Consider the following 17,902-nt stretch of genomic DNA (forward strand, 5'->3'; position numbering starts at 1 on the left):
CACAACACAACCACAACACAACCACAACAATAGAATCACCAACGAACAACACGCTTTTCTTAGGCATCCGCGCCCAGAGAGAGCCTTTCCAGCATTCTCTATACTATAATTCTAAATTTTCACCATCTGTTAACACCGAAAAACAAAAACAAAAAAATAGTGATTTTGAGAGATCATAGTCTAATTAGAAAATAATGTAAATAATCTTAACATTTTTTCTATTTTACTTAACATATAATAATCAATGTGGAAGTAATAAAAAAAATTAACTTAATTTATTGAGAGTGAGTTGAATATTTAAAAAAAAACATTTTCCCATACGTCCGCGCTCAGAGAGAGTCTTTCCATTATTCTCAAAAAGTCTAATTTCACCATCTGTTTTCATAACACCGAAAAACAAAAGCAAAAAGATAGTGATTTTAGAGAAATCATAGACTAATTAGAAAAAAAAAATAATATAAATAATCTTAACATTTTTCTCTTTTAATTATGAACATTAACATATACTAATCAATGCGGTAGTAATACAAAAAAGATTAACTTAAATTATTGTTGAGATAAATATATTTTCAAATTACCTCCCTTGAAAAAAATTACCACAAAAAAAAAGTTGAATTAATTAGTTTTTTCGACCTACTTTTATGGAAATGTATCCATTTTTTCTAGGAATATAAACTAAAATGATATTTGACATTGATCTTTTTAATATGTTTTAGCAATGTGCGAATATTTAATATTTTCATAACGTTATGCAAAAAAGTAAACACAGTGTCATTTATAAAATAGCTCTATGCCGCTATATAAACAAACCCTACTCTAACACTTATAATAAGACACTGCGGTGCACTGAAAAGCACAGCATGGTGCGTAGTTTACTTTTATAGTCCCAAAATCTATAGCGATGACGGACGGACGGACGGAAGGAAGGAAGGACAAGCACAGCCCGCTTATATTATAGATATATATATGTATAAATTTATATATTTACTAAGCTTTCCAAGCACAGTCTGTGGAGTACTCAGAATCCTGGTGTATCAAAAAGAGCAAAGAATGACAAAAAGGACATTACCAGTATTGAGGATGAAGAGATATATATTAAGTCCAGGTAATTTATGTTCTCCAAAAATGTTTGTTTAGAAAATCTCTATGCAATCAATTGTTACATCTATAATAATAGTTTCGCTGTCTGTCTATCTATCTATCTATCTATCTATCTATCTATCTATCTATCTATCTATCTATCTATCTGTCTGTCTAGAGAAAACACAAGCAATTTAAAAACCTGCATAGTAATTCGAAAAACGAAGTATGACGTCGACACATTTAGCATAGAGTTGAAAATAATCTCAAGGCGGAAAGTGCACACAGTAATATAATGACGTCATTGATTATCGCGTAAACATTGAATAAAAAGGAAATGTTGTCTAATCTAAATGGTTTGCGTGAAGAGTTTCTTGCATACAATTCTTCGGGTAGGGGCGAAGCCCCCCCCCCCCTCCCCAACTCAAAAGAAATTTCTTCATCGATACTCTATAATAAAATTATCGCCTAATTAATGTGTCTAATCTAAAAAGTGGTTTTCTCGCAATTTCTTTAATGCAATTCTTCGGGTAGTGGCTAAGCGCGACACCAGTGTTTCTTTCAGACGTTTTCCTCCCCGGAGAGGGGTGGGGGTAATTGAAATTTTCGGGGGCGGGGGTAGAGTTTTCGGGAAGGGGGGCGGACACTGGAAAAAGTATATAATTATATTTCGTTGAATGGGACGGTAGACATGATGTTTTTGGGAGTGGGGGGTAGGGGGTGGGTGGGGTGGTGTGTGGGGGGGGGGGGTGGGGTGGTTTCCTCATCGATACTCTATAATAAAATTACCGCCTAATTAATGTGTCTAATCTAAAAAGTGGTTTTCTCGCAATTTCTTTAATGCAATTCTTCGCGTAGTGGCTAAGCGCGACACCAGTGATTCTTTCAGACTTTTTCCTCCCCGGAGAGGGGTGGGGGTACTTGAAATTTTCGGGGGCGGGGGTAGAATTTTCGGGGAGGGGGCGGACACTGGAAAAAGTATATAATTATATTTCGTTGAATGGGACGGTAGACATGTTTTTTTGGGGGTGGGGGGGTGGGGTGGGAGGGGTGGGGGTGGGGGGTGGTGTGTGTGGGGGGGGTGGGTTGGTTTTAGTTTAGAGAAAAGAGACCGCACTATCAACCTAGCGCCCGGTGTATCCTTCCTCAACGGGCCATTTTTCTCGTTATTTTAATAATAGTATATTCCTTCTTTATTGAAGTAAAATGTTAAATATTGATTCACTCAAAAACTTCAGTCATTCTAAAATCATTAAAAAATTATATTAACTTGGCACCTTTGCTCTTGACACCCTATCTGTCTTTATATACTACTAAAATTCTGTATGTTTGTATCTTAAGTTTTTTGTTTATATATTTGTCCAAGGTTAAAATATGTATAAGGTTCATTAAGGTGTTATGTTGATTAATAAATACGAGCTGACCCGCGACGTAGCATTCGCTGCCATCTAGTTGTTTTATTTTCTGCTTTTCAGTAATTAATAATTTGTGAATTTGGCAGTACCAATGCTGGCACTGAAAATATTTGCTTTAAAACACTAACAGTTGGTAGTTAAGGACGATACCCCCACCTTTTCCCCGACCCCTACCCTTACACTCCCCCCCATGAAAGCAGCCTCCTCTTTGTTACCTCCCCTAGGTTTAAAATGGTTTCAAACTAAAGTATATGCCCCTAATAGCCGTCACTAAACCCGGCTCTACGCTTGTAAACATTAAGCGTGAACCGCAGCTCACCAGACCATGTGGGTGTGGTAGTGATATGCCTAGAGAGGAAGAGAGGGGGCTGCTAGGAGGCGCTTGGTGTTTTCTATCGTCTCCAAGAAGAGAATTATATATATTTATATAGATATAAATTTTTTTTTTTTTTGGTAGTAGTAGTATGAAAATGTTATATTTGATGTACGAAAGTTACAGCTAAGCCAACATACCTCTACCCCACCTTTTAATAAATTTCATCCTCTGAAAATAAAAATTAAAACTTTTGCTTTAAAAAATTATGACATTTTATATTTTAGCAATCAATGTTACAAAGTATGCAAATGCTTAGAACTAGAAAATTTGTTTCTTTTTTGTTAAGGCTATATTTTCGTTTGCAAATGTTAACCCAACATTTTTATGTCTTTCTTGAGACTCTAGTGGATTGTATATATTCTTTTGCTTGAACCACACAACCAGTTAATTGTGTTCCTTTAGATCTCTTTTCCACCTGGGTCCACGAGCCATAAAACATAATTGTTTTGGATTAAATTCAAAGCTTGTTTAGTTACCATAAATATTGCTAGCAACAATATATCACAATAATTAAGGAGTTCTTAAAAATCACTATCAAATTTTAAAAACGGTCTTTTCTTTGAGAATTTTTCAGGGTCACTTTCATTTGTTTAGGCTATTCCACTAATGTTTGGAATAGTATCAAATTCTCATTTTACATATTTGAAAAATCACCCTGACAATAATTTCACATGAAATAACTAGCTTCAGGGATGTGACTTTTCTAAATTGTAGCGGAAATCCGATTTTTCCATTTCAGCTGCAATTTTCCTCCTCTAAAATTTTATTTTTCACAGATTTTTCCCCCGCTGATTTTCCATTTTTGCTGATATTTTTACGAAGTTTAAAAAAATTGGAAAAAACTTAAATGACCTCTGCCGGAATGTGCATTCCACATAGCCTATTCGTATTTAAATAGAGAATTACTGTACTTAGGTAAAACGGACACTCAAATATGCGCATTTCTTTTTAATTGGAGGATTGCGCTAGGTCTGACAGTGCTACATTAAGATTAAATGTAGGTCAAGATTCAGAATTTCAGCAGATTTTCAAATCTTTCAGAATTCAAATTTTCTGCTGATATTTTCAGTTAAATATTTATAAAAAACACGGGATAAAGTAATCTAAAATAATGCAATTCCTCAAATGAAACTTACATCTCACAAACCTGGTAATCTAGCTATCATTATAGTCTAACTAGGCATGCTGCCCAGCTTCGCTTAGGCTTTCGAAAACATTGAGAATTTGAATGCTTAATTAATTCGCCCGAGGGTCGGTCTACGACCTCAGGAGTTATGAAGAGGTTCCTCCGTGGACATTTTTTTTTTCGATTTATAGCTCATATAAGGCGCCGGTCAGTCGAGGTCAGTTTTGACCCCATCATCGTAGACTTTTCGGCCAACCGGCCCCCATGTTCTGTCGCCCCAAGGCAAGATCCTGCCAAATTTGAAGCGCCTGCGGCGCCGGGAAGTGCCCTATCGGGCACCCGACAACTTTGCTTTATATATTATAGAGATTAGCAAATTGCATAGATAAACAAAGATTTCAATAAAGTAATTAAGGCCTGAAATACTTTAGTATAGAAATGTATTATTTGAATAGATTATAGATCTAGGTAGGGTCTACATAAATTTTATGAGTTTAGGCCGGAAAAATTGTATTGTATACATTTCATAGTGTACGTAGATCTAAAACAAATTTGAATGAAATAGTTCATTTCTTTTTATTCTAAACACGGCAGATGACGTCATTAGTTAATGTATAAGCAATAGTGACGTCACAGTTTTATGCGTTCTTTTTCACATCTATTAATGCTTTTCCGGTTGCATAAATAAAATTGTTTTTCTACATTCGAATACGCCTTTATTTTTTATTCTTCGAATAAAATTGTGGTTATACATTTAAAACATCTAACATCTTATTTTCAACAAAAGTCCGTATAAAGTTCTCCATATATCGCTGCCGTTTCTGACGTGATGTCCGGCGAAAATATTTTGCGGACAGACAGAGAGAGAGAGAGAGAGAGAGAGAGAGAAGTGCGCACATTGGACTTTTATATATTAGGATGTATCTATCTGTATTTTAACCCGTCAAAATATAGTTTCCCTCTGATTAAATTTTATTTCGCAATCTCAAATTAATATTGAAATCCTTGCAAAAGGTGACTATGAGGCAAGAATAATCCGCCCCTCATTGTAGCAACGGTGGCTCTTCTGACCTCACCATGACTCCAAATGGCGTTCAAATAATGTGACATCATATTTTTGTATTTTAAAAAAGTAGTTATGTTAGAAACTGAATTTTAGTCGCTATTACAAGTTTTTGAAAACTGTTTTAAAAAATTGAAATAGAAATTGATTAAAATACCCTATGTTGGTCGAGCTGAGTCAATATTTTAAGGGAAAAAGAATCAATGTTTAAAAAAAAAATTCTAATTCAATTTTGAGGAGGGAAGAGCGGTTGTTGGCTGAGGTGTGACATCATTTTAGGGGGGAGTCCAGCTTTTGTGACGGAGGGGAGAGGGGAGTTAAAATCGTCAAAAAAAACTGACGTCATATCTGGATGACTAACAATTTACAGTTATTCTGAAAACATAAGTAACGATATGGCTTGGCTATTGAAATTGCTAACTTTGGTTCAAATATCAGACCCTTTCTAATTTCAGGTAATCTAGTCAACTCCATTTTCCTTCACATGAACCAAAACTTTCAAATAACAATTAATCTAAATCTAGGCTCTTTACAGTTGAAGACTAATATTTTTACCATGCCAATCTTTAAAAGAATGTAAGGTATAATTTATGATTAAAAACAAGAGTACAACTAGACTAGATTTGTACAGTTAAAATTAACTAATATTAAAATAAAACTTAATTGCCACTCTTGTAACATTGTAATTTTTTTTTAAAAGTTGTTTATACGGTAAACATTAAATTGCAATTAGACAATACTTAAAATGTTATTTTAGAGTAACATAATCTTCTTTTATTTAAAATATTAGCTATATTAAACAATTAATTAGTACAGTAACCTTATGAAATTACTTTAACTGCAATAAAATAGATAAAACATATTGAGTTCTTGTCCGAAGAAAATTTCCTAAATTTTTTTCATGGTCTGGTCACATCCCTGTAGCTTTCGTCATACACTCTCAAAAACTAGCTGTCAGTACCCGTTATACGTGAAATATAGGCCTATATATTTTAATATTATACTTGTTTTTAGAGAGATATTTTATAAAATAGTTATTGGTTAAAATGCAATGTGCTTAACTACACATTGAACGATATTAATGACATAGCAAAGCAATTACTTACATAACTAAAAATCCGACACATTTAAAATAACACAGACTACCAATTCCTATTAGAAAAACCAAGTTATATACATTATTAGTCAACACAATACCATAAAATATAATAATACACACTGATTAAGAGACTTTAATTATTCCGTTAAAAACCGGCTGTTCAAATGTATTTATGTTGTTTTTTAAAAGGAATTTGTATTACTTTTGGCCGAGAAAATTGTATACATTTCATAAGTAGATCTATACATCTATATCAAATTTTAATGACACAGTTCATTTCTTCATATTCTAAAACTGGAAGATGACGCCATTAGTGGTGTGTGTTAGCTTGTGATGTCATTGTTTAATGTGTTGTTGTTTTGTATCCCTATCATCCTGGCTAAGCAGATTGTGATGACATAAATCATGTGAAATCATTCAACCTCCACCTCCAATTTTGTTCATGATTTCCTAATTTTTAACATTCTAATGTATAACAGTCACTTACTTTTATTTTAGGAAAATACTTGAAGAGAAAGCAGAAATTTATGATAAAATAACCAGCAGTTTGAACATACCAGGTAATCAAACAGAATTGCTAATATATTTTTATTTATAGGAGAATAATGTATAAGATAGACAAATATATTTAAATTATTAACTTATTTTAAACAGATAGTTTTTAGATATTATTTAATGTAGCAAGCTGCTATTCTCTGTTTTTTTTAAATACATTTTAAAAAATTTTTATCTAGTAAGTTAAATTTTTTATATATTGATGCTGAGTGGGCTATATGACTAAAATTTAACTGCTTTTTTCCACAAATAAATAAACTGGAAACTTTTTTTTTTTTTTACAGAAGATGATGGTTCAGATTATTATTTGGTAGATTTTCAAAAAAAGGCTATTGATAAAATTGTTGAAACAAGGGATCCTACTGATCCAAGCGAAGTTTCTCAAAAAAAGAATGATATGGAGAAATGTGAACCTGATGGTTTTGGGGAAGAATGGTTTGTTGTTCTTTAACTTTGTACTTATTCCAATATTTGCTTTGACTTCACCCGATTTAGAATCTATCTTAAAATAAAGTGGGGGTGATCTCCCCTAAACATTCTAGTAAGGGGATGGCACTTTAAATACATTTTTTTAAGCACATGTATATTTTACAAAGAATAGAAAGATGCAGAAAAAACAATGGCTCACCAAATGAATGCAGTGTGAGTATAATTGAGCAGGAAATTTGTCTTTTCTAAGGGAAACGTTGATTACCTTCATTTGAGGAATCAAATATAGTGTAAATTACTTCCAGTTACTAGAAATTACTCATAATTTGACAGAAAACAGTGAATACAATCATATACCTTTGTTGTGTTTAGTTAACTGAAATAGTACTCAAGTTATTTGGTATGTTAATATTTTTAGAAACCAGAAATAGAGTATGGTACCAAGTATATTAGTATAAGATCTTTAACTTCCATATGAAATTTCATCTACGTAACTGAAACAGTTCTCAAGTTATCATGTTTCCATGGAAATAAATTACCATTTCCAGTTACTGGAAATTCGATATAATATCTGTCTGGACACTTGTATATCCAGTTACCACTTTACATTCTTTTGGCAAGGAAAGGAAACTTAGGAAGTCAAGGAGCATGGTGTGGGCTTTAAAAAATTGATAAACTGTTTACATAAAAATTAAAGAATACTGTTGCTTCACCCAAATACAAGCACAGGACCTGCCACCATGAAAGTATATATACTGACAGGTGATGAAGGATGTTGTCTACTGGACTGTCATGAGCAAATTTCCTTAAGACTTATTTTTAATGTGCTACCTAAACACTACAGTTGCTGCTTTCTTTGAACCCTTTTTGCTTAGAACAGTTTGGATTTTTCAAAATGAATGAGTTAGGATTTTTCAAAATGAATGAGAATGATCAAAGACTATTGATTGTGTGCATACCACAACCGATTAAGCCTGACACCCCCAGCACTGGCATTGGCTTGATCTAATAACTAATAGAAAAAACATCACACTCACACAAACCATTCACAGTGCAAACTAGAAGTCTAAAACATCCCAACACTTGAGGCACCATTTAAAAATTCTTAAAAATGCAACAAGAGAACTGTTTATCTGATCGCCCTTTGAGATTAAGGAGCTATTCATGTATCACCAGAAAAGGTAAAATTTGTCCAAGTTGATGAAAATCCTTCCATCAGTATTGTTGACATGGTTAAAGATAATGTTTATGGCGATTTTTGCCTTTGTAATGACCATCAATAAAAAATAAATTTTTAAAAACTTGATTTTTAAGAATCAATATTGCAAATTTGGAGAACTTAAAAAACAATGTTTAAGGGTATATTTCTGTTTATTTTCATCAAGTTGAGACAAGCATTGATAGGCTGTGAAGAAACTCAGTGATTGGTCTTCTGAAAACCTCACTTTCTAGTAACTTATACTCAAACTTTGCTTATACAATTTTAAAATAAAATAATACTTTTTTAACCAATTGGCCTAGTTAAGCAATGTTTATGCACATTTTCAGTGACAAAATTTTAAAATTTTGTTTAGCTACAGGAAATACTATGAATCAAATTTTTAGTTAAGCCTTACACAAACCAAATAGTTTTTATAACTGTTTTTATTTTATTTTTAACTAGGCATACTGCCTAGCTTCGCTTAGGTTTTTAAAAGGCATTTGAGAATTTGAATACTTAATTATTTAGCGATGGATTGGGTGTGGAGTGCTTTAATAAGTTTAATAAGTTTAATTTAAACAGTAATGCTAACTTTAGAAAAAATGTTTTTGTTAGTCATTTACATGCAGATTCGTAGCGAATTTTTGGAAAGTACGCAATGTATAACTAAAATGGAATTAGAACTACACAGGTTTCATGAACAGTATATCTCATAGTTTATATTACATTGCCTTTTGAAATTAATTAATTAATTTAATTAACATACTTAACTAAATTAACAACTTAATTTTGTACTAAAACAAATGCTATACTTCGTCATTTTCTGTTTCTGTTTAAAATAGTATACAATTATTTGAAAAATAATAATTTTAAAAACGTTACCTCCCTTGAAAACTGAACGTATGACGTATGTCATTGTTTACTTATATTGTTTGCTTATATAAGAAATTACGTTATATGAACTTATTTAACGACTATAATGGCTGTTTCCGATGGGAATAAAGTTTTTTTGTTACCCTCCATGGTCGGTCTACGACGTCACATAATATTAAGGGGATCGTTCGTCAATTTATTTATATATATATATATATATCTCATATAAGGAGAATTTCACTCAAGATCATCTTTTAGCCCTCGTCGAGGGCTTTGAGTCTGACCAACAGTTTTTCCATACGGCCTAGTCATCTATAGTAGTGTATGCAAAAACTTAGCATGATGTACAGACATTAAGTAACCTAAAAATTGTGTTAAAATTTCCCTGTTTTTCCCATAAAATACAAAGATTATATAGGGAAATACAACTGGTCAGTTTTGACCGCTTTACGAAGTTTTCCCAGAATTGCCGAGTTTTTTATGAAACCCCTAGGTGTTCTTCTACCACCTCACAAAATATCAAGGGGGGTCGTCGGAGGAAATTTTTTTTCGTAATAGAGCTCATATAAAGAGAATTTCACTCGCGGTCACTTTTTAGCCCTCGTCGAGGGCTTTGAGTGTAACCGACAGTTTTCCCTAAAGGTCAAGCCATTGACCTAGGAGCATGCAAAAAATTAGCCAGATAAACTGAGCTTAAGTACCCTAAAGTCTGCGTTGAAATGACCCTCTGTTTTTCCCATAAAATACAAAGATTATATAGGGAAATACAACTGGTCAGTTTTGACCGCTTTCCGAAGTTTTCCCAGATATGCCGAGTTTTTTGTGACACTCCTAGGTGTTCTTCTACCACCTCACAAAATATCAAGGGGGGTCGTCGGAGGAAAATTTTTTTCGTAATAGAGCTCATATAAAGAGAATTTCACTCGCGGTCACTTTTTAGCCCTCTTCGAGGGCTTTGAGTGTAACCGACAGTTTTCCCTAAAGGTCAAGCCATTGACCTAGGAGCATGCAAAAAATTAGCCAGATATACTGAGCTTAAGTACCCTAAAGTCTGCGTTGAAATGACCCTCTGTTTTTCCCATAAAATACAAAGATTATATAGGGAAATACAACTGGTCAGTTTTGACCCCTTTACGAAGTTTTCCCAGATATGCCGAGTTTTTTGTGACACCCTAAGGCGTTCTCCTACCACCTCACAAAATATCAAGGGGGGTCGTCGGAGGAAATTTTTTTTCGTAATAGAGCTCATATAAAGAGAATTTCACTCGCGGTCACTTTTTAGCCCTCGTCGAGGGCTTTGAGTGAGACCGACAGGTCTGCCCTACGGTCAAGCCATTTTCCTATAAACATGCCAAAAATTAGCCAGATGTAAACAGGGTAAGTGCCCTAAAATCCGTTTTGAAATGACCCTCCGTTTTTCCCATAAAATACAAAGATTATATAGGGAAATACGACTGGTCAGTTTTGACCCATTTCCCGATTGTTCCCGGACATGGCGAGTTTTTTGTGACACCCCAAGGCGTTCTCCTACCACCTCACAAAATATCAAGGGGGGTCGTCGGAGGAAATTTTTTTTCGTAATAGAGCTCATGTAAAGAGAATTTCACTCGCGGTCACTTTTTAGCCCTCGCCGAGGGCTTTGAGTAAGACCGACAGGTCAGCCCTACGGTCAAGCCATTTACCTATAAACATGTCAAAAATTAGCCAGATGTAAACAGGGTAAGTGCCCTAAAATCCGTTTTGAAATGACCCTCTGTTTTTCCCATAAAATACAAAGATTATATAGGGAAATACGACTGGTCAGTTTTGACCCATTTCCCGATTTTTCCACGGACATGGCGAGTTTTTTGTGACACCCCAAGGCGTTCTCCTACCACCTCACAAAATTTCAAGGGGGGTCGTCGGAGGAAATTTTTTTTCGTAATATAGTCCATATAAGGCGCCGGTCAGTCGAGGTCAGTTTTGACCCCTTCTCCGTAGACTTTTCGGCCAACCGTCACCGGCCTTCGTGTTCTATTGCCCGAAGGCACCATCGTGCCAAATTTGACGCGCCTGCGGCGCCGGGAAGTGCCCTATCGGGCACTTGACCACTTTGCTTTATATATATAGATAACATCACATTCAATTTTTTAAATATTTAATGGCTATTTAAATAAATTTTCTTAAAATCTCACATTTATTTAAAAAAACACAGCAAGGAAAATCTTATAACATTCAGATGAAAGTTAAAACAAATGAGCAGAACCCATTAGGAATTACTTTATTGGTAGCTGAATGAAAATCCAATTTTGTATTACAACATTACATGCTTTTTCACTTTCAGGGTTGATTTTACTGATGCTCTTGGAAGAGAAAGATGTTGCATGAAGAAAGACTTAACCCATCTCTTAAAGCAAGGTGAAAAGACAGCTTTGTAAGTTGAATTTATTCTTGGTCTTATTAAAATTGATGCCTTAGGCATTACCATTGTGCATTAAAACTAGTTTAGACTTTAATTAAAGAAATACTTAATAACACTCAAGTAGTGAAAGGTGTTTAATTTTTACAAGCTTTTATTTATTTCGCAACGTCTGTCTGTTGGTTTGTGGCAAATCTTGTAGCTTAATTTTGACAAACTTTTAATGCTGCGATTTTGTTTAAATTTTCCAGATACCTTCGTCTTTGATGATAATACATGAATATCTATTTTTTAATTTAATTAGATATTAATTAGTCATTAAAAATTAATTAAAAGAGTTTGAAATTATGAGGACATAACAAGATTAAATGCTAGAGATCAGTTGATAGATTACTAAATTCAATAAGTGAAGGGGAGATAGCTAGCTAGACTCTTATCACCCGACCAGTCTGGAGAGCTGTGTTCATGCCAAATGTTTACAATTGTTGATCAGCTTGCTGTTGTCTGTAAATTGTGCTCATAACGGCTGCTTTTCATGGGGGTGATAATTATCTTTTGATATCGCGAGCTACTGATGGTGTTTTAACCCTTTGCGCTTGGGCCTCCCTGGCCTAATTTCTCCCATTTCCTGAGCTCCCAGGCCCAAAGCAACTTTGCCTATAACTTTTGAATATCAAATTTGATATCACATTTGATATCAAGGCTCAGTATCAAACAACAATTCAGCAAGATTCAGAAATTCTTTTGTTTACAAATCCAAGAGGGCAGATAGCCACCATCTTGGATTTCTTCAAAAGCCTACAACATTTGAACCGTTTGAGATAATCAAGCCAAATTTGGTATCAAGGCTCATGATCAAACAACAATTCAGCAAGATTCTTTTTTTTTTACAATGCTTGAATATAACAATGTATATAAAACGAATGCAGTCGATGGCTGTGGCTCAGTTTTTTGTTTCGGCGGCATTGCTTAAAAAAAAAAATTTATTTGTACAACAAAAGTTTGCACTATTAAAATATTAATATACTGATAACTATTTTATATACTAACTAAATATAATGACAAAACTAGAGTAACTAACCTATTTATTATTAACATAATAATAATTATAACAGAATAATAATATAAAATAACCCATTTTTTTTGTTGACAATGTATTTTACAAAATGCAAACACTTTCACTTTCAACTTTCCCCCAAAATCGATTTTTAGAATCATAATCCCGCACTCAAAACATTATTTCAAGATCAGTTGCCAACGCTCCAATAAAATTTCTTATATCTTGAATGTCCTCTAATTTTTAGATAATTTGTTGTTAAGTTGTAGGCACACATGGCTACACCATTTTAGTGTGTCCACTATTTGCTGTTTTATTTTACTTTGATCACTCTTTCTATTAATTATCTAGGACTAAACTGTAGACCAGGGGTTCCCAACCCTGTGCCCGCGGGCGCCATGGCGCCCGCAGCTGAACGATTCGTATGTGCCCGCCTCTCACTATTCGACAGAGACAGAATTTTTTTCATAAACATTATTTTAAAATATTAATTATTTAAATTATTTATTTTTATTCATTTGTTAGTTTTAATTTTTTTTGACTGCCTAGGTTTATTAAATATGTTCGATACTTGTCCCAACTTGTCTAGCCAGACTGCACTATTGACGCTAGCCTGGAACGGCTAGTGCCATTTGCACATCACGCCTTGTAAACACAGTAAACCCAAAGTGAACTAATGGAACGAACGCCACGAACTGATCCGATAAACGCTGAAGGCGCCAAATCACAAGGCACATAACTCTGATTGCTTCGGCGATCATCGGCTCACTTTGGGTTTTCCGCGTGTACATGGAGTGATGTGCAAAAAGCATTCCCCACCTGGAAACGCGTTGTTGTCATTGTGATTGCTGCCCTGTTCGGGTCGCGACAGTTAGATAAGAGACATATTCGTCAGACGAAACACGAATGAGGAATTTTCTATAAAAAAAATTACAGGCTAAAAGCGAGGTGCGTAATTTATTGTATTCATAAGCGATGATTTTTTTTGTTTATTATTTATTAATACATTATGACTAGGGCCTATAAGAAAATAAATTATGGGAAAATGACAAGTTATGGAAGGAGTTTGTCGATTTAAAATAGGTGGTGCCTGCCACCCTACCGATATTTTAGAATGTGCTCTAGAGTAAAAAAAGTTTGGGAACCCCTGCTGTAGACTCTCCAGGTCAAAAGTCGAGTTTGTTTTCTAAAATGTTCTATAACATGTTCTGTAAGTGTGAATGCTCAAGTATACATGTTCTATGGACACAATGTTTCAAGATAAATTAACTTGTGGCGGGACTTGTGTTCTAGACATATAGTATACATTTTGTAAGTGTAAACATTGTTACAAAAATAGCTGTATTTTTCTGCATTATGTATTTATAAAAAGTTTTAAATATTAGTATGATTTAAATTTCTTTACAGAGAACAACAAAAAACAAATTCAGCTACTCCAAAAAAAGAAAGTGGACCATTCATTTCTGACTTGGATATATCAGACATGCACAGAAATCTAATGAGACAAAAATGGGAAAATGAAGCCAATGACTTACTAGAGAAAGCTCAAGAAGACATTCACTATTCTAACATTCAGTTTGATGGTGGGAAAATTTTTTTAAAAATCTATTAGAAGTGAATGAGAATTCTCGTTAAAGGAATGTATTATTTAAATTTTGTATTAAGTTACTTTGTTTGAATTTTTAAAAATTAAAATTATTTAAAAAATTACTTTTAAAAGTTAATTTAAAAAAAAAAAACTTTTAATTGCCATCATGGTCATACAGTAATGTTGTGACTGCCAACTGAAAGCCTTGAGTTTGGATCTCTGTCTCAAGTCCATAGGACATCCCTGGGTCCACTCAGCTCTAATGGGTGCCTTAAAGGCAGTTGCGGGTTTTGCTGACCACATCATCCCTTCATAGAACTCCAAAAATATTTGTGTCTTATTTTATACCATAATTTCATTATTCATATGTATTTTTTGAATTTTAAAAGCAGTATGATATTTACCAGTTATTAATTACTTCTTTTTCTATTGCAGAAATTAGACAACATGGTGTTGGTTTTTTTCAGTTTTCAAAAGACCATGTTGAGAGAAACATAGAATTAGATAGGTTAAAGAAATTTCATAAACAGGTGATGTTAAGGCATGAATCTAGTTTACATGTTTTCTATAATAATTAGTGCTAAGTATCATCATCAAAAAGTAAATTTTAAGCCCTGTTCTTCTTCTTTGTTCTTAATTGTCATGTTGGACTTGATTTTCTTCAACACAATAGGCATGAAAAGTCTATGTAATCATACAAAATTTTAGAAAAAATCTTTTTAAAAATATTGCAAGCAATAAAATTATAGTTACATTTGTAAAAGTTAAAGCCATTTGGGAACCATCGATTACACTTATTTTTATATTTTTGTATCAAATATAAGCTGTTGAAAAGCCGTTTAGAATTATTTTATCAATTCAAATATTTTCAAAAATTGCCCTCAACCTCTCCTTAAAGTCAACAGGAATAGCCAGGGAGAGTAAAACAATAAAAGTCAGAACAGTTGTTTTCCATGATAAAAAAAAACAATAGTGATCTATCCTGTATAGCGTAGTTTTGTATTTATGTTAAATAATATAACTTCCCCAATCACCACAACACTATACTCTACTAATCCAAATTAAAAATAAAAGTTTTGCTAAATTACGATTATATTACTAGTAATTATTTCTTTGACAATTTCTAGCCTTATTGAAACCGGAAGTAATTTTGTACTTATTACACACGTTTTAAAATATTCAAATTTGATTGAAAAATATTCTCTCTCAACTTTCTGGCAACAAAAATTTGGAAACTAGCTTTTCAAGTATATTAAGTATTATGTTGTGCCCTACTTAGGCAGTTGACTCTGATTTCATCCTGCTTTCCTTTTTGGATTTGTTTCCATAGTCTTTTGGTCCATCCAAGAACAAACTGCAAGATAGCAGTTCAATTTTGAAGTTTTTCTTTTGTAGATTGTTGTCCCCAGCTAATCAAGCTTCATCTTATTTAGTCTTTATGCTTATTTAATGTTTTTTAGTAAATAATTTTGACAGATTTATTTGATCATGACTACTTAAATTATCCTAATGTCAAATAGTCATCAGGTTTTACATACATAATGGAAAAATTATGTAACATTTTCTGCAGACAGTAGATGAACAGTCCAGAAAAGAGAAAATTAAGGATAAAAGAAAAAATATGATGGAAGAAAGATTAGCAAAGGTCAGGCAAAGAAGGAATCTGAAAGGGAGGACATTGGAACAAAGTATGATGTTTAAGTATATTTTATTTTTATTATCTGTGAAATGCAGTCTAAAGGATCATACATTTGTGATATCCTCATTAAAGGAAAATTATTTGGTCTTTAGAGGTCATTTTTGTGGACTGGTGTGGTGGGTTGGGTTTATATCAGAGATGAAACTTTTTGTCTTAATGGAAGTCTGTTTTTTCTGTTAAGGAAAATTATCATATTATTTCTGCTGATCCAGTCTAATTTATTTTGCCAAATATTAAACAGAAAAAACTAATCTTAGCTATCATTTTATGTATGAAACCAATGTGCAGAGACATGCAGGACTCATATTTTATTGAAATTTGCGGTTGCTTGCTTTACAAGTTTCTCAATAACACAAACCAATCCTCACCCACTTCTCAAGGTAGGGCTGACAGTGAAACCTATGTGCTTAGCGCTTGACCTTGAGAACACTGATGTGTCCAGACAGTCACTAGGGCAAATATTAAATAGGTCATTCATGATATTTAGTTAAACATATAAAAAAAGCCCCCATCATATTAGCACTCTTAGGTTGAGGTATGTGTGATGATGGTGAATGGGGGTTATTTAATTTGTCGTTAGATATTATTGAACAATTTTTGTTAAACAGATTGGTACTCTTTTTCATGTGAACACGATAACTAATAACAGAATTTCATATGTAAGTGTAAAATCATTTAAATGCTTGTGTGACCCCTGATATAAAAGTGGTACTTCTAAAATGCAGGTAACTTGAGTACCATTTTAGATAGGTTGACAATATTATATTATAAGATCTTATGCACTGGATTCTTTCAAATTTTGAGTGATTTATGATGACCGGAAGTTTTGCTTTGTATTTATTTCTCAAAAAAGCATTAGTAATAGGTAATTTTATAAAATACTTTTTTATATTTCTAATTTCTCAAAAAGCTTTAATGATTGATAATTTCATATAATACTTTTTAAAACAGTATATTCTAAGAACTTTTTGCCTCTTTTCTCCAGTTTTCTCAAATAAGTGTTTTTTTCCCCCAAAAACTTCATATTTCTGATTCAACTGAAAATGCATTCTCAACCCATCAATCTATATATATATAAAGCAAAGTATGTGTGTGTCTGTCTGTCTTTTATGCATTAATACATCTTTCATCCGATTGCCGTGAAACTTTGGGGAGTTGATTAGAACACTCCAGGCGAGATTTCTAAAAAGAAAAATCTTTTTTAATTTTGCAATTTTGCCCTGGAGGGTGCAATTTTTCTCTATATACGGTATATAAAAATATAAATGGATTGCGGTTTCACACTGTTTTTTTTATCTCCATGAAACTTTGGAAGTTTTTGAGATTACACCTGAGGAGGTTTCTGCATTAAAAAAAATTCAAATTCGCAGGGGTGGCGCACCAGCAGGGCGCAATTTGTTTTTTCTCTATATAAGGTATATAAAAGTAAAAGCAGTTTGACACCATTCAGCCGATTGCCATCAAACTTTCTGGAGCTGATAAGAGCACTGCAGATGTGGTTTCTGTAAAAAATCATTTTTAATTTCCCAAGGGCGATATACGATATATTGAAAAATTAGCATTTTCTACGTGTTAAAGAAAAAATCCTTTTGATTAGTGTAACTTTAGCGAATGATGAAATATGCATCATTATTTCAGTATTCTATGTGGCGCTCTGGGTTATCCTGCGAGCACTATGGCGCCTATGTTAGTTTTAAGGAGCCAGGGGCCATCCGCGGCACCTCTGCAGTAGTGTAATCGGGGGCTCCATAGAGCGCCTCTCTACGTCACTGACACATGGGCGGTCACCGAAGTGTGTTCTACCTCATTATTTCGGTGAATGACTAACGTACACTCAAGGTTTTCATGCGGTAGTGAAGGTAAACCCAGGTCCTGATATTTATGATCCAAGCTCAGGCATTGTTTACATTTAAATAACCCAGTTTTAGAAAACAAGGCAACAC

General features: G+C 33.5%; 1 protein-coding gene across 3 annotated transcripts in view; it reads left to right on the forward strand.

Annotated features, from left to right (window-relative positions):
- The window catches only part of LOC131957932 (coiled-coil domain-containing protein 174), a 34,981-nt gene that overhangs the window by 12,235 nt on the left and 4,844 nt on the right, over positions 1-17,902 (forward strand). For all 3 annotated transcript variants that reach the window (XM_059322793.1, XM_059322794.1, XM_059322795.1), the window contains exons 3-9: positions 993-1,105; positions 6,658-6,719; positions 6,999-7,149; positions 11,541-11,630; positions 14,080-14,255; positions 14,696-14,790; positions 15,831-15,948. In XM_059322793.1, coding sequence (XP_059178776.1) covers positions 993-1,105; positions 6,658-6,719; positions 6,999-7,149; positions 11,541-11,630; positions 14,080-14,255; positions 14,696-14,790; positions 15,831-15,948 — 805 coding nt within the window. The remainder of the gene's footprint in view (positions 1-992; positions 1,106-6,657; positions 6,720-6,998; positions 7,150-11,540; positions 11,631-14,079; positions 14,256-14,695; positions 14,791-15,830; positions 15,949-17,902) is intronic.

The sequence above is a fragment of the Physella acuta genome, unplaced genomic scaffold, assembly GCF_028476545.2.
Source record: "Physella acuta isolate Inbredline_101_S28 unplaced genomic scaffold, ASM2847654v3 ptg001280l, whole genome shotgun sequence".
NCBI lineage: Eukaryota > Metazoa > Mollusca > Gastropoda > Physidae > Physella > Physella acuta.